The following is an 18,223-nucleotide window of genomic DNA, read 5'->3' as shown; positions in this document are numbered from 1 at the left end:
AAATTCAGTAACAGTCAAAGTTGTACTTTCTATTCAAAAACAAAAACATACTCACCTCACCTTGCCCATATTTTTTTGGTGGTGGGAACACTTAAGATCTACTTTTCAGCAAACTTCCAACATACCTGCTACCATCTAACCAACATCTCCATTTCTCCCATTCCTCAAGCCCTGGTAACCACAATCTACTCTGCTCCAATGACCTCAACTACTTCAGAACCCACATGAAAAAGAGACCATGTGTCATGGTCCATTCTTCACATCGTCTATATTGCCTCAAATGGTTAAGATTTTTCTTTAACTTTTAATAATTTGTGTGCGTGTGCGTGCGCGCATGCGCGTGTGTGTGCGTGCGTGCGTGTGTGTGTGTGTGTGTGTGTGTGTGTGTGCCAGAGGACGTGTGTGTGTGTGTGTGTGTGTGTGTGTGTGTGTGTGTGTGTGTGCCAGAGGACAACCTTCTGGAGCTGACCTCTCCTTCACCAGAGGACCCACTGCCGGTATGTACAGGTTTTAGTTTGATGCAATTCCACTTGTCTATTTTTGTTCCATTTTCTGAGCTTTTGTTTCATATTTTAAAATAATAATAATAATAAATTAATTAATTAATTAATAAAACACCTATCCAGACCAATGTCAAGAAGCTTCTCCCGAGTTTCTGCTAAGGTGGCTTCAGGCCCTTTAATTCATTCTATGGGGTTGTTTCTAGTGTAAGGGTTCAGCTGCATTATCTAGGTGTGTGCGTGTCATTTACAGAAGGCACTGTCCTTTCTTCAGTAGGTGTTTATTGGCCCCTCAGTAAGAATCAGCTGAAGCCGGGTGGTGGTGGCGCACACCTTTAATCCCAGCACTCGGGAGGCAGAGGCAGGTGGATCTCTGTGAGTTCGAGGCCAGCCTGGTCTACAAAGTTCCAGGAAAGGCTCAAAGCTACACAGAGAAACCCTGTCTTGAAAAACTAAAAAAAAAAAAAAAAAAAAAAAGAATCAGCTGATTACAAATGCACAGACTCATTTCTGGGCTCTACTCAATTCCACTGGTCTACCTATCTTTCGTCTTTTCAGTGACACCGTAGTTTTGAATGCTGGAGCTTTGTCATGTATTCTGAAATCAGTAAATGTCAAGTATCCAGCCTGACTGCTCAAGAGTATTTTGGCTGTTTGGCTCTTTTGTAGATCCATGTGAATTTCAGGGTATTTCTTCTATTTCTGAAAATAATGTAATTGGGATTTTGATAGTGACTACACTAAATCTATAGATCGCTGGTTACATAAAAATTTAACTAAATTAATTCTTCCAATCCATGGAATGATTACTTGTGCATCTTCTTTAATTCCCTTCATATCAACCTACCACAACTTTCAGCATACAAATCACTGTTTTATTTCTAAGGAAGCGATTCTTGTGGATGCTTTTGGGAAACTGTCTTTAATTCCCTTTTCAGATCACTTGCTGTATATCGAAATGCTACTGACTTTTTTTTAATCTCAAACTTTATAAAGTTCATTTATCAGTTCTGTTTTTATTGCTGAATCTTTTGGCTTCTCTATATAAATGATAATCATCTGCAAACCTGTTCTGACTAGGATTTAGTACCACATGGCATCCTTGGCTTGGACCAGAGCACAGAGGAAATACTTTCAGTTCCTCCCAGTGATCACGATGCTGCCTATGTTTAATACATGGTCCTCAGTGTGTGGAAAATATCCCTTTAATACCTCATTTGTTAAAAATTATCATAAATTAATGTTGAATTTTGTAAGATGCTTTTTCTCCATCTGTTGAGACAATCCCATGGTTTCTATCTCCTATTAATAGAATATGTCACACCAATTGATTTGCTGATGTCGCACCATCCTTGCATTCCAAGAATAAACCCTATTTGGCCATGGTATATGGTTCTTGTCATGTGCTGTTGAACTCAGCTTGTGAGTATTTCAAGAGTTTTGCACCTTAGTGTGTCAGGACTATTGGCCTACAGGGTTTTTCTCATGGCCTCTTCCCTGGCTTTGCCATTACAGTAAAACGGACTTTGTCAAATGTTTTTAGAAGTGTGCTCTCTTTTATTTACACTGTTTTGCTTTGGTTTTAGCAAATGTTTGTGATTTTGTTTTACTGTCTGGTAAAAGTCACCTGTGAAGCCATGTAGCACTGGGCTCTTATCGGTGAGTTGGCCTTGGCTTTGCTGTGTTTGTTACTGACCCAGTGTCTGTCATTGGTCTCCTCTGACTTTCTACGCCATCTTGATCCCTTCTTGATAAACTATTTATTTCTAAGAATTTCTCCGTTTCTTCTAGAGTATTTGACTGGAGTGTGACTTTTCATACAGGACTCTTGTGACTTTATGAAATCTTCATCTGTCTCTTCTTCCGCCTCTTTTTAAAGCTTTCTCTTTTTCCCTCTGTCTAGTAAAGGTCTTGGTTATTCCTTTTTTTCAAAACAGCAACTCTTAGTTTTGTTGATATTTTCCTTTTTTGTCCTTGTTTCTATAACTACTACACTCTGTTACTTTCTTCCTCTTGCTAACCTGGGACTCGATTTGTTCTTTTTCAAGTTCCTTGAGGTCTGACATTAGGTCAGGTGTCTTCTTGTGGTTCTCTGTGGGCATTACTGTTATGCAATTTTCTCAGCACTGTTTTTACTGCATCTCATAAGCTTTTACTACACTATGTTCTCAGTGTTTGTCTCCAGAAGTTTCTCAAATTCCTTTTTAATTCCCTCTTTAACCCCACAGTTCAAAGTGTCTTAGTTTCCACATACTTGTGTATTTTGCTGTTTTATTGCTGATTTCTAATTAGCTGTCACTGTGGCTACAAAAGATTGTGGAAATCTTTTGTCTTTTTAAATTTATAATTAATCTTTCAATGTAACATGAATTACTCTAGACAATACTTCATGTACATGAGAAGAATGTGGATTCTTTTGTCATGTGAGAAGTTCTACATACGTCTGTAGGTACATCTGGTCTAACGCTATCCAACCTACTGCTTCTTTATTTGATTTTCTACCTAAACAATGTATCCATTAAATACAAGGGGTAGTAGCATCTCCTACTATATCTAGATCTACATTGCTGTTTCTCCCTTCAGCTCCGATAGTATTTGCTTTGTACATCTAGGTGCTTTGTTGTTGGGTACATATTTAATTGTATCATTTAATCCAACTGATCTTTTGTCATTATGTAATGACCCTGTCTCTTAATGACAGTTTTGAAAGTCTATTATGTACAATTCAAATACAACAACACCTGTTCTCCTTACCAGTTGCACAGAAATCTGTCTCCACCCATTCACCTTCAGGCTGTGTGTATCTACATGTATATTTTGATTGGAGAATTTGGTTTGTTTACATTTAATGTAATTATTGTAAGGTACAGACTTACTCTCCCCATGTTGTCCATTTGTGTCCTCTCTATTCTGTAGTTTCCTTGTTCCTCTTTTCTCTCTTGCTCTCTTCATTGTGGTTTGGTGGTATGAGCGTGTGTGTGTGTGTGTGTGTGTGTGTGTGTGTGTTGGTATACTTTGATTCTTTTTTCTTTTATGTATCTAATGGACTTTTTATTTTGATTATCAGAACTCAAACTAAACAGTTCCCCATTATAACACTGATTTCAGCTGATTAACTTCAACTACATGCAGACACTTTAAGATCTGCTAACCCACTGTGCAGCCCCGGAACATGGCAACCTCCACAGTCATGAGCCAGTTCTTTACAAGCCCCTCTCTCTCTCTCTCTCTCTCTCTCTCTCCCTGCCTGTCTCACACACAGATGCTCCTCTGCTTCTGTCTCTCTGTGCCAATGGCACTGCTATCAAGAGTCAAAGCAGAGCTGGGTAGAAATCTTGGTCCTGAGGGCGAGCTGGAGATGAAGAGGTGTGCCACCTACTGTCCCTCAAATCACCCTGTGACAATGACTACACCTCAAGGGTGTGCCATCATAAAAGAAAATTAAAAATTAAATAAAGTAGCCCCGAACTAACTGGTAACATTTAAAACTCAAGTTACTAGCCTCTCCTTTTACACACAAATGGTTTTTTTTTTGGGGGGGGGGGGGTTGGTTTTTTTTTTTTTTTTTTTTTTGGTTTTTCAAGACAGGGTTTCTCTGCATAGCTTTGAGCCTTTCCTGGAACTCACTTGGTAGCCCAGGCTGGCCTCGAACTCACAGAGATCCGCCTGCCTCTGCCTCCCGAGTGCTGGGATTAAAGGCGTGCGCCACCACCGCCCGGCTCACACAAATGTTTAAACCACCAGATACTGATAACCTATGGTATTCTATTTTCCTCTTTACACTATTTTAAATTAAGGACTAATTTTCCTTATAATTACAGATTATGTTCTCTTTCTTGCTTAGAGGGATTATGAATACACATGAAGCTAGCCATGTCCTTCTCAAGATTCCTTCACAACCACTTCCGTCAACATGTGAAACTGAGATGTTGCTCTTGGCCAAATGGGAACAGACCAACCTCAAACAGACTAGCTGTGAGTTCTTCCAGCTCCTGCCCGAGTTGATCTCGCACTTTCGAAAGCCTCTCACATTCTTCATCTTTTAACTTCAATTCCTATGAGAAATTGATAATTTTGTTTTAGATCTCTTCAGTCTGATATGAGAGTGTATCGACTACATAATAGTTATTAAGCAAATGGTAAAATATTAACACCATCTCCTACATGTTCCTATGGAAAATGCCTAGTCCCTGCTAGATGGAAGACAACTGGACAACTCTCCAGTAACAACTAATCCCAACATGTTACATTAGATCTCTTCTGTGAAGCATCCTGAGACTAAACATAACACATAAAAAGCACGATTTCCCCTTCAGCTTTTCTCTGAACATGCTTATTTCTATAAAGCATGTGCTTCTTTCAATTTTGTGTATCAATGCCAATAAAATTAATTACTTTCTAAAGTTTATCTGGAGGAGACAGATGGCTCAGCCAGTGAAGTCCCTGCCACAAAAGCCCAAGGACCCGAGTTTGGACCCAGAACCCATGTGAGACAGCCAGGCACAGCAGTGCACATCTGTCATTCCAGCACCGAGGAGGCAGAGACGGACAGACCCTAGAGCTCCCTGGCTAGCCAGCCTGCAAGCAGCTGAGTCCACACTCAGTGAGAGACAAATACAGGAGAGCACCTAAAGAAGACACCCTTGTGAGCCTCTCATCGCCACACTTTTGCACAAGCATGCACATCCACATGCATCATATGCGCGCGCGCACACACACACACACACACACACACACACTATTATTGTATTCAAACATCACAATACTCCATTTCATATGCTGAAGTCTCCCTAAACTAACCTTTCAAACACAGATTTTGAAACAACTGACGCTCCTTCCGCGCCACTCACAGTTCCACTGATAATGTTTTGACTAGTCTTGTGACGGTGAAGGCAGCTTACATTTGCAATCTCCCAAGGACAACTCGTGAAACCCAAACATCCTAAGCTTGTCAACCTGATGATAAATCCTCAACAGAACTTGGTAGAAGAAAATCCTCGCGAAGCTCAGGATATAAGAGAATGCGTCCTCACTGTGCAGGAGTAAGTGAAGTAAAGACTCAGACCCACAACTCATTATAAATTCCTCAAAGTATGATGACCTTCACTTTGGAGAAAACTGGAAAAAAGCAGGAAGGTTCCCCAGGCTGCACCAGCAGGTGAATGCAATCAGCCACATGTTCCATCCTTAGGTATCGAAGCTGCTAGGAAACTCTTAACTGCTCACACACGGCAGGAGTAGTGAGCGAGGGGCCTCTCCCAGCACAGCCTCACACTGAGGGAAAGCTTGTTCAGAAAACCATCAAAACTCTGCAGGCAGGCTGAGACAGGGCTCCGATCTAATAGTGGGATGCTGAGAAGGTAAGACCCCCAGACACACTGCCTCAGAGAAGACCTGGCTGGACAAGGTGTAACTCTCAAAGGAGGAAGGCCACACTGCCTACCCTGATCCTGCACCCAAACCTCCGAATACTCCACTAGAAACTCAAGTGATATGCACATGAGAAACAAAAATGGATACGCAAAGTTACAGCTCAACACAAACAAGACCTTCTGGTGTGCTGCTGTACAGCAGGCTGACTAAAGTAAAAATGTGCTGAGCATTTCAAAAACTGTAAAAGATTTCAAGAATTTTGTCAATAGAAAATTGTGAAGAGCTAGATATGCTTAACACGATTTAAATGACACAACATACATATGTATGAAACATAATAGTAATATATTAATGTATATGATTTTTATGTTTTCTGTTAAAAACTTTTAAAAGCCAAGTTACCTATAAGGGAGAAAAGAATTGGATGTCTGAAACTTCAATAGCAATATTTTATGCTACAAAACAACAAAGTAATATTTTTAAAGACTCTCTAGGCTATAAATTAGTGTTTTATATCCAGCCAAACTGTCTTTCTTTTTGGTTTTTCAAGACAGGGTTTCTCTGTGTAGCTTTGCGCCTTTCCTGGCAAGACCTTTCCTTTGTGAGGCCCAGGCTGGCCTCGAACTCAGAGATCCGCCTGCTTCTACCTCCCAAGTGCTGGGATTAAAGGCGTGCACCACTGCTGCTCGGCTCCAAACTGTCTTTCATAAGGTCACAAAGTAACGCACCTGTAGGGTCTCGGGAAATGTCTGCCCTATGAACCTGCTGGAGTGGTGGAACAGAGTAAGTTTCGGTAGCTCAAACAAGGTAAAAACTGCTGAAGCTTTCTTTACTAAGAGTGAAAAGGAAACTGTCGAACTGTGACTTAGAATGAAACCATCGAAGAGTAAGAATAACTGAGGGGATGACGTGATGGGAGAGTGCGTGCCTAACAGGATGAGGCCCTGGGTTCGATCCCTGGGGTGAGGACACGGATGGGGACACACACACAGGAAGGGGAGGAGACAGAGGAAGGGATGAGTGGAGAGAGACAGAGAAAGAATGGTGAGCCACAGATAGGATTCAGTATTTGCAAAAGACCTATGTGATGAAGACCTAGTATCCAAAATCTGAAAGGAATTATTAACATTAATAGAAGAAAAACTTTAAAAATGAACAAAACAGCAGACCAAGATGTTGCACCAAAGAAGACACAGAGGTGACATGTTTATGAAAGGATGTTCTCAACGTTCTTTCTCACTGAGCAACTGCGAGTGAAAACTGCCAGTAGACAGCCATCAGAACGGCCAAAGCCCAGCCATTCACTGAAGACACTGAACGCTGGTGAGGACATGGAGAACAAAAAACTCCATCCCTGCTGCTGGGGGAACAAAGCCCTGCAGTCCTTTTGAAAAATGATCTGACAGCTACTTACAAAACCAGACACAGTCTTAACACACGATCCAGTAATCACACTCCTTGCCAGAGATCCAAAGGAGTTGAAGACTGAGGCCTCATACAGATGTTTTTAGGACTTTACTTGTAATTTCCCAGACCTGGAAGCAGCCAAGGTATCCATTACTGGACAAGTAACTGTGGTCAATCCACACAACGGATGAGCATTTAGAGGTAAAGGAAGTGAGCAATGCAACCATGGAGAGAGATGCAAGAAATGTAAATGCATGCCACTAAGTGAAAAGCCAACCGGAAGCTGCATTTCATCCTGCACAAGATGCAGATCTGTAGAGTTTATAAAAGGACACAGGAGGGACACAGGACCCGTGACAGTGCTGAGAACCGCAATGCCCAGTGAAACTGTACATACTCCTGACCAACACAAAAGGAAACAGCAAGACTCCCTGTCAGCTCCCAGAAGACCGGAGCTACAGGTGAGGCTGTCACTCATACAGGCAGAACCTACTACCAAAGCTGCATAAACTCCGCCCACTAAAGAACTCAGGAGCTTGTATCATTCACCTCTTCAGAGTTCGTCCTTGATTCACACTCTAAACAGGGTCACTCCCCAGTCTGATCCAAACCATCTGAACTTTCCCCACAAATGACTGATGCCTAAGTTTGTCCATATGCTTCAAGGTCCGACTCAGACAATGAAAATGAGGTAAGATGTGGTGTCCTCGTGAATCCTTTTAACATTGGTGCTCTTCCTTATCAGTACTGTACTGTAGCACGGTTATTCAATCCTCACTCCTTCAACACATGCTAACTTTGTTAACTCAGGCGATCATCTTGGTGCTGGAGACAGAATCTGAGAGCAAATTCATGGTTTTCCTCAAGTCACTGGTGAGGGTTGCAAAGCTTCTCGGCAGACTCACAAGGAAATCTGTAAGTTATGACGGGTGTGTATCAGGACAGCAGGGGTCCGAAGCAGATGATGACGTGGAGGGTGGAGGCTACAGGAAAGGCAGGGTTACGACCTGTCTCAGGCAGCACAGAAAGAAAGGCAAAGTAAGAAAGAAATAGGACTTTTATAAGAGAAGGGGGGTCTCTGAAGGATTCTAATCAAGGTCGAATTAAGAAAGCAACCATCAGATTTGCCATTCAGGATCTAGCACTTGTACAGTTTGGCTAAGTTTAAAAATAAACAAAAAAACCAACCCACTGGAGAAACAGATGACTGTAACGACTGCAGTATTTCAGACCAGTGGTACAGACTGAGAGTGTAACCCGGGGAAGTAAGCTGGGAGCTGCACAGAGAACAAGCTTAGGTCAGCACTTACGACTTCGTCTTCACTGTATCCCCAGGAGCGGTCTTGCTATGTCCCCCAAGCTGGCCCGACCCCTGAGCTCAAGCAGTCCTTCTGCAACTCTGCATCCCCCCGAAGCAGCTGGGGCTGACCAGGCATGACAGGGCGGTCAGTGAAGACCTCCTCTCCCCCACCCCGGGGCTGGAGACTGAACCACCCAGCACTGCGCACACGATGCAACCTCTCTACCACTCGGCCATAGATCTAGTTAGGCTTCCTCATATGATAGACATTTCATCCATCTAGAAAGAAAAATGCTGTCAATGGAACAACGATATAGTGTTTCTCTTCTTTGGGGGTTGTCATTCTGAGAATTCCTTTAGGCTGACAGAACAGAGTTTTACCCAGTTACTCTGTGTTTCCATTTCAATACCTCACTACAGTGAGATACTTTTGAAGGTATTTAATCTAATAATTATGATCAACAATAAAGCATCCAACTCAATCAAATTAGCATGAACAGCTCTGACCAAGTTCATGCGTAAGTAGGCAATCGCAATGTCCTTATTACTAACTGGTAACAATTTTAAGAGATGTTATACGAGAAAAAAAAAGACAGCTCAGAGTCAATGAGGCAGAGCTACATCTTTTCTGTCCAACTACTAGACGATTTTCTTAATTTAATTTGGTTTATTTTTTTGAAACAGGGCTTCACTCTAACTCAGGCTGGCCTGGAATCCACTATGTAGTCCAGCATACAGTGACTCACAAATTCACAGCAATCCTCCTGCCTCAGTCTTCTGGGTGCTAGGATTACAGACATACATCATCAAACCCTGCCAAAGTAAACTCTGAAAACACAGAGTCATGTCTAGTTTATTCTTACACACTGCACAGTCAAGAGATATTTGTTAATGAAAGATCCTGGTAAGTGTTGATCTTTCTTTGGCTACAATTATTATAGTAGGTCATACTAAATAAATAAGGCATATGTTCTTGAGCAACTCCCTCTGGCTGCACGCTTTACTGTCCAGTTTATTTTCTAAGCCATTTGATTCTTTTTTCAGGAACAATAAAACCTGAAGGCTACCCCTCATACCAGAAGATTTAGTCTTTGGTGAATGTAACAATTAACAGGGAAGTTAGTGGGAAATGCCTATTTCTAAGCTTCAACACAAAAAATCCTGTTTCAGCCACTCTGGGGTGAGGTATGAAAACCCACATTTTTACGGACATACGAAAGCCCTAATTCTACCCAAGCTGATCTTCAGCAACACTGGGGAAGGAAGGGCAGATAAACAAAGAATCGCACAAGGATCTCCGGCATCCCACACCTCCCCATCAGTCCCATAAATGGTTCCCCTATTCCAACACTAGGGATCTGCTGCTGAAAAGTGATTTTTCAGCACTACAAGACTACACAGCCCAGGACAGAAGAACACAGATCCCTAATTACTTCACAGGAAAGCAGTGCCTAGCTACTAGGAACCCCTCTTCAGAGTATTTCATACATAAAAGATAAAACTCTGCAAGGCTAAGTTTCTAATACACTGTGCTGCTTATAAGTACTAGCAATAACCCTATTGAGAATATTGTCCATACATGCCTAGTCACACAACAGTGGGCCTGCATGCCCATGTACATAATCCATGTAATCGACAAACTACAGCAAGAATACATCACACACTTCAGATACAATCATAAACAAAATGCATAATCTTCCTTGGGAAGCTCAAAATAATGGAAGTGTGTGTGTGTGTGTGTGTGTGTGTGTGTGGAAATGTAGATTCAGGAAGGGGTTACCTGGACAAAGTGCGTAGATAAACCATACAACTTCCAGTTCTAATCCAGAGAAGGTAACAGGGTGCAATTTACCACCCATCTGATACAACTGAAAAACTACAAAAACAACGCTCATGCCATTGGGCACCAAAAGACTCTGATCATCCACAAGTGGGAAACAAAGCGAGCCCTGGGTCATGTGAGCACATGAGGTACTAGGTCGTTTTAAATATATGTTCAAGAAGTAGAAGTAAGGGCTAACATGCTACACAACAAAAGCAAACTCTTGAAAGGTTCAAACTTTGGACATGAAAACTATCAAGTCCGAAATAGGATGGGTACTGCAGAAGGAAGGAACAGCATTGGGAACTACGAGAAACCATCCACCATGAAACACAAACAGAAGGAAAAAACTAAAAAAAAAGAAGAAAAAAGAGTAGACTAGAACCCCACACTCTAACATATATACAATAGAAGATGAAGAGAGGAGACATAAGAACAGGAAGGATTTTTGAAACTAAAGCCAAGATGTCCAAAATTTTATGAAAACCAAAAACCTACAAGAGCACATCACACTCTAAGTGTATGTGTGCACATGCACACATGCACACATACACACACACACACACACACACACACACACACACACACACACACACCACAAAGCTCTGAAGAAAACTACACTACCTGGGGAAATCATAAAAATGCTTACAGAAGACTCTCACAGCAGCAAGAAAGCAAAGACATCACACACAGAGCAACTTCCTGTGAGAGCCAATGTGTGTTGGGGGACAGCAAAGCACCACTTTTGAATACTAAGAGGAAGGCTGCATACATCAGCCTCCAGGTCTGCACCCAATGAAATAAAAAACTAAAGTAAAAAGGGACCTCACATCATAAGCGAACAGGAAACATGTTAAAGGTGCCCCTTAAACAGAAAGAAAAAGCCAGCTGGAAATCTAGACACACATGAAACAAAAGAGCAGCACTGGAAACAGTAGCTATGTAGAGAAAACCAAAGATTCTTACTCATTTATATCCCTCCAAAATAATCAAATGTTTAATGCAAAATAAAAGTGTGTGATGAGATTCAAGATATATGAAGTATATGAGAATCACTGAACAGAGCTGGAACTGAAAAAGAAAATAGAGGAGTTCTAAGGTTCTTCTACTGTACACAGGCAGTCTGCCGCTGGAGAGTGGACAGTGACAAGGTAAAGGAGTGTACTCTAACCATAAACTAGGTTAACCCAACAATTAGCCAGGAAGCCAAAGAAAGTAAATCACCAAAAATAATGAACTAATACTAGAGGAGGAATAAGATAGGAGATCAAACAGAACAAGAGAAAAGAAATAGTAAGACAACAGATTTAGCCAAATTTCATTAATACTGCACTAAGTATAAACGGCCTAAACACACCAGCTAAAAGGCACTTATTAGTAGAAAGGATAAAATTCAAGACTTACTTTGAAAAGGAAGGTACAAAAAATTAAAGGATGAAAAGAAGGCAGGAAGAATCACCAGAATACGAAATGGCCAATGACGTAATTTTGATTCATAAGTTACCAGAATTCAGAAAGTATGTCCTCCTCAAGACTTGAGTCCTAAGCTAATATTAAACTATATTATACTCATCCTAATACAATTCAGTATGTACATGGTCACATATCATAATCCTTTCAGTTACCTCAACACAGCTCTAAATAGTACAAACCGAAGATTTCAAAGAGATTCTCAGTGTAGCTATGAACACACAAAATATAAATAAATGGGGGAAGAAATGAAAAGGCCATGGTGGAGAGATGGTGGAATACATGCCCAGACAATGTCATGGCATGAAAGAAATAAATGTTTGACATATTTTCTCAATTTTTAAAATACAAATTGGCATCTGACCACAGCTGTCAAATTTATGTACATAATGTTTTTCTTATCATCCCTAAATTGTACTTTTGCTGTCTGTGGGATCAGGAGTAATACCTGTTTACTCTTAATATTGATAACCTATACCCTTTTTTCAACTTTTCTTTGCCAGAGGTTTGTCAATTTTATCGATGTTTTAAATAATCCATATTTTATTTGTTTTCTATTTCTCTTGTTAATTTCATTGAATTCTGCTCTCACTCTTTACCGTTCCCATTCTTCTACTCACTGTGTTTGACCTGACTTTTGTTTTAGGCTGATGAAGTAAGATTGTTCATTTATGACTTCTCCTGGGCGAGAGAGATGGCTGAACAGTTAATGTTTGCTGCACCATCATGAAGACCAGAGTTCAGATCCCCAGCATCCATGAGACAAGTCTAGCCCATAACCGCAGCTCCAGGGGATGAAGGGGAGTCAGAAAGATCACTGATGCTTGCTATCTTCTAGCCTAATCTAGAAAACAGGTTCAAGGAGAGACTCTGCCTCAACGGAATAGGCAGAGAGTGATAGAGGAAAACACACCATGCACCTGACCTCTGTGCGCACACACACAGGCAGATGTACCATCCCCTACACACACATACACACACACACACACACACACACACACACACACACACACTATATTTCCCGTTTCCTAATGCTATACAGTTCTCTCTGCAATTCAATTTCAGTCTGGGGATGGGGGGGTAGGATAAGGGCTGGCCATAAATTTAAAGACAAATGGAAAAATATATCAAGGAAAGAAAGTTCTCTGATGTAAAATACAAACAATATTCACAATCAGCAGAAAAAAGGTGACATTACTACAACATTCCTCCAAGTAGAAAGAACTAGCCTGGAAGGCTTCGGTGAGTGACTCCCAAGCCAACCACATAAGGCGACAGTTCATGCGGGATACCATCTGTAAGACTGTGTAAGGACTAAAGCTAGACAGACAGCAATCGGGACAGAGCTTCGGAATCTCATTCCTCCGGCTCCTATTCCTAGGGAGAGCTTCTTTATCACTCAAGCAATTTCACACACTACGGATGCTGTCCAATGAGGCTGAGTCCACGTGAAGGGTAAGAGCAAAACTGTGAGAACGTGTTTACGAGCTGCCATCCCAAGTCATCATTGGAACAGAATACACAGAAGGACAACACGGTTTCCTTACCCTCTGGGCTTTCGCAAGTTCTTCCTTTAACCTTTCGTAGCCCTTTTCTCTAACTTCCAGAACAGATGGGCTTCGTAAACGCGACAGGCTCTCCGTACTCAGCCCAAAGATATCATCGCTGCCGGCGGGAGCCTCTGTGACGGTGGCACCCTGCAGAAACTCCCTCTCGGCATTACAGCTGTCCTTCCTTGAACTTAACTTAATGAGTCCCACTGCCACTCCAGGGGTGACAGATGAGGCTGGGTCCGGAACATGGATGCTGCAAGGAGAGACAGCTCAGAGGGGATGCCATAAAAGTTCCAATGAACTAGCCAATCTACATTTAACTAACGGCAGGTCCTCATACCAGCCACACGTCAAGCGCTCAACAGCCGCAATGTGGCTAACGCTATCATTCATCGTGCACAACATAGAAATACTTTCATCGTCACAGAAAGGGCTACTTCTCGGGAACAGGGGTCACGAATCGCAGTTGAAGGCTAAATCAAGTCTCCACTGTTTTCCTAAGGCCCACAAGCCAGGAACGGATGACAAGGAATCAGTAACACTGTATGACCTGTGTTACTTGTATGAAATTTCTGTGGCCACAGGTTTTATTGGACAGTCATATTTATTTATTTACAGACTGCCTATGGCTGCTTTCACACTGGAAAAACAAAACTTAGGAACTGGCCCAAAACCTGTATGGCCTGGGGCTGGAGAAGGCTCAGTGGTTAAGAGCACTTGCTGTTCTTAGAGAGGACACAGATTTGAATCTCAGCACTGACATGATGGCTAACAGCCATCTGTAACTCAGTTCCAGGGGATCTGACGCCCTCTTCTGGCCTCCTCAGGTACTACACATATGAGGTACACAGATATACATGCAAGCCAAACATCCATATAAAGAAATAAAAGTAAATAAAATCTTTAAAAAAAAAAAACAACAACTATACGGCCTGCTAAACCGAAAATATTTTTTGGTCTGGACACCTGTGTAAGTTTGCCAATTCCTAGTCTAAGGATTAAAATACATCACTCTACATGGGCATACTTACTCAAATTTTCTAAAAAAGGATAATTTAAGACAACCAAGCAAACTTTTAAAAATAACAATAATCCAAAATAATTGTGCTGGTGATCTCGTACCTGATGTTAGGCATCTTCATGCTGGTGATCTCGTACCTGATATTAGGTATCTGTGTGCTGGTGACCTCATACCTGACATTAGATATCCTCGTGCTGGTGATCTCATACCTGATATTGTATCTATGTGCTGATGATCTTATATCTGACACTGGGTATCTGTGTGACAGTGATCTCATACCTGATGTTAGGTATCTGCGTGACAATGATTGCATACCTGATGTAAGGTGTCTGTGTAATGGTGACCTCATACCAGACATTGGGTATCTGTGTGACAGTGACCTCATACCTGACACTGGGTATCTGTGTGACAGTGATCTCATACCTGACATTGGGTATCTGTGTGACAGTGATCTCATACCTGATGTTAGGTATCTCCGAACAGTTTAAACGCCTAGGAGATGAGTACACAGGTTGTGTGGGAAGATCAGAAAGATCTAAGGCGTTAGCCTGGAGAGGAGCAGAGCATAAAGACGAAGGATGTGGCCGGTAGATGACGCTCGGGGAGGTCGTCTGCTCTAGGGTTCCTGGGTCACACACACCAAGGAGGTCCGGAGAAGTAGGTGAAGCAAGGTTCACTTCATGGAAGCCTTCCAAGGGGTCATCAGCCATAGCAAAGGCCTCATCCTAAGACCGTCTACGCTAAAGCCAAAAGAGTACAACTGTTTTTAGGGACTTAGTTCAAAACTAAATCAAAATACATGAGCTGTAAAATAATCCATATAAAGCATAAGCTTACAGTATGTAAGTGCACATATCTACAGTGAGCACAGAAGACAACCCCTTCAAGTACTCAGGAAGACTGTGCTCCTGTGAAACATTTATTCACAGCCATTAATAACAAGTACGCAAAAAAAACTTTATATAGTATTATTCAAAGATCTTATAAAGTTTAGGCAAAAAAAAGACTTGTCTCCCTCAAGCTGTCCTCTTAAATGTAAAACATTTAAAAATTGTAAAAAAAAAATCTTGTAAACCATTCATTGATTTTTTTTTTTTTTTTTTTTTTTTTTACCCTACAGGGAAAAGTCCCAAAAGCTGAAGCTTAAAAAGCCCTGGACCCGCTCCTTTCCAGTCTGGTCCTTCCTGCAGAAGCATGGGGACTATCGTGAGCATCCTTCCCAGACCTTCAAGTCAAGCAGCAGATGGACACATCACCTCTTCCACAAAATACAGAAATACTCATTCACTTGCTAAACTGAAAACCTTAATTCTCACATATCACCAATTAAAAAAAAAAAAAAAACCTTAAAAAAATATCCAGCAGAGAATAAAAAGGCTGTGGAAAGTAGACACAATATTAACATTCTCTCAAAACTACAGATTACTGTGACCACTTATGAACAACCAAAATTTTATCAAATAAATCGATAAATGCCCAACTTCAAAGTAAGTAAATTTACTAATAACCAATTTATTAACAGCACATGGTACCTTCGGTCCTCAAAGTTCAACTAATTTAACTCAAAATACTTACCATGCCAAATGAAAGCTCGGACAGTACTTTCTAATTTACTTTTTTCATCTAAAAGAACCATTTTCATTTTTCACATTAATTCACACATATGCAGCCAGGGAAAGGTGATGATAACCGAAAGTATACATTTCATTTTCATACAGTTTACTAATTAAGCCATGCTAAGGTAAAGAAAACAAACAACTCTGAGATGTGTTTACACTAAACTGACATTCAGAAAACTTGGGCGATCTCATTATGTACAGAATCATTAAGTTCATTCACCCGTCACCTCTTCGCCCTCTCCCGCCCTTGCTGACGCTTTTCTTTTCCCAACCAGCCCCCTCCATCCCCGGGTGCTTATTCTACCTGGGCAAGTCTTATGCAGGTGGCCACAGCTGCTGTGTGCCCAGCACTACAGAACAGCTTCTGGTGGCGTCCCTCCATCCTCTGGCTCTTTCAATCCTCCCACCTCTCTTGGGGATGTTCCCTGGGCCAGGCAGGGGCAGGGGCATCACTTAGGGCTGAGCACTCAGCAGTCACTTATCCTGAGCACCCTGGCCACTTTGGGTTCTCTGTGTTAACTATCGCCCTCTGCAAAAAAGTTTCTCTGACCCGCACTGGGAGCACACCAGCCTACAATAGTAACACAAATATCTCGAAGGCAGTTAGGCTGCTGTGCGTCCACTAGTAAAACATCACATTCTGTGCCAAAGCCTGTGACGTCTCCAGCTATAGGTCTACGACCAGGTTCACAATGTCAATCATGGAGCAGTTCTCAAAGCCAATCAGGAAGCGACTGTTAATCCCACCACATTCCTGTCACTGCTGCACAAGTGGGCATGTCTCGCTTTGCAGGTCAGGATTGCAGCATGCAGGATCCAAAGCTGGTTTAGACCACTGACGACCTTTCTCCCCCGGGAGACTTCACAGAACCTTCTGGCACTATGAACACTAGGCGGCAGGAGGAAGCACCCAGCTCAGTGCCAGCCTGCTGAGTGCCAGTCTTACATCCAGTTCATGGTATCTCCTTCAGCAAAGGGTTCTTACCATCTAGGTCTGGGGTTAGCCAAGGGCAACGGAGGAGCCTGTATTTAAACTGACATTTTATCAGTAACTATGACCCTTCCTTTTACCTCACGTATATCTAATTCAACATTGTATACCTTAAAGGCTCACTGAATTACAGAGTACAACAGCATCTTAATTTCTAGAAACGGAAAATGAGACAAATCTTCTGGAAGAAAATGTGGCAATACCTAGCAAAGTGACAGGTTCGTGCAGCACATATGACCCAGCATGCTCTTAGGGATTCAGGCCAAGGATACACAGGCAAACTGGAAAACAAAAAAGATAAATACATCATTGGTAACAGCAGAGGACTGACTGTGTAAAGTGAGGCACAGCCTCGTAATGAAGTGTTACCTGTGTATGTAAAAGACGAACAGTATCCACACACACTGCTGCGAACCACCTTCGGGATATACTGGTAAGTTAAAGAACAGGGAAAACTGCTGTGTATAATACACTACTTTTTAAAATGTTGACCCCAGCGCACGTGTGGAGGACAGGGGACAGTTCTGTCCTTCCACAGTGCCATGGAGGCCTGGAATCACACAGAGATTGGTCACGTTTGTTCACCGGCCCATAAGCTACCTCTGAATCTAGGAAAGGAGAGTAAAAGCATGAACGTGTTTATCTGCGTATAGAATATGTGTAATTGCACATACATACATGCTTATTTTAGAACTGAAGGTTATATTAAAAACAGAACCAAGCCGGGCGGTGGTGGCGCACACCTTTAATCCCAGCACTTGGGAGGCAGAGACAGGCGGATCTCTGTGAGTTCGAGGCCAGCCTGGGCTACCAAGTGAGTCCCAGGAAAGGTGCAAAGCTACACAGAGAAACCCTGTCTTGAAAAACAAAAAACAAAAAACAAAAAAAAAAACAGAACCAAAAAAATTCTCTGTAGGAGGGGGAACCACGCAGAGCAAAAAGTCATGAAGCCAGACTTCCCTCACTGTATCATTGTAAGTCTGCATTTTAACTTGAAACCATATGAATATTAATTTTTTTAATCTTTAAAAGTAAAAACATCTAACATAGAGATGGTAGCTTAACCACATACAAAAAAGGTACTTCATATAACTTTAAAACAATAATGTAAAGTAGATCCTAACAATGTTTTCTAAGGACAAATACAGTAGAAATATCATAAGCTAT

The 18,223-nt window shown here is 41.7% G+C and overlaps 1 protein-coding gene across 4 annotated transcripts in view; it reads right to left on the bottom strand.

Moving 5' to 3' along the window:
• The window catches only part of Rab3ip (RAB3A interacting protein), a 44,925-nt gene that overhangs the window by 18,023 nt on the left and 8,679 nt on the right, over nucleotides 1-18,223 (bottom strand). The window contains exons 2-5 of one of the 4 annotated variants that reach the window (XM_059245734.1): nucleotides 17,260-17,337; nucleotides 14,906-15,181; nucleotides 13,420-13,678; nucleotides 4,460-4,555 (exon numbers count right to left, since the gene is read on the bottom strand). In XM_059245734.1, coding sequence (XP_059101717.1) covers nucleotides 4,460-4,555; nucleotides 13,420-13,678; nucleotides 14,906-15,156 — 606 coding nt within the window. In that variant the 5' untranslated portion in view covers nucleotides 15,157-15,181; nucleotides 17,260-17,337. Of the gene's footprint in view, nucleotides 1-4,459; nucleotides 4,556-13,419; nucleotides 13,679-14,905; nucleotides 15,187-16,021; nucleotides 16,177-17,259; nucleotides 17,338-18,223 lie in introns of those variants that run through there. The other 3 variants (XM_059245733.1, XM_059245735.1, XM_059245736.1) reach the window with 3 other exon arrangements.

This window comes from Peromyscus eremicus, chromosome 18 (assembly GCF_949786415.1).
Source record: "Peromyscus eremicus chromosome 18, PerEre_H2_v1, whole genome shotgun sequence".
Taxonomy (NCBI): domain Eukaryota; kingdom Metazoa; phylum Chordata; class Mammalia; order Rodentia; family Cricetidae; genus Peromyscus; species Peromyscus eremicus.
This window is presented reverse-complemented; position numbering and strand designations above follow the sequence as displayed.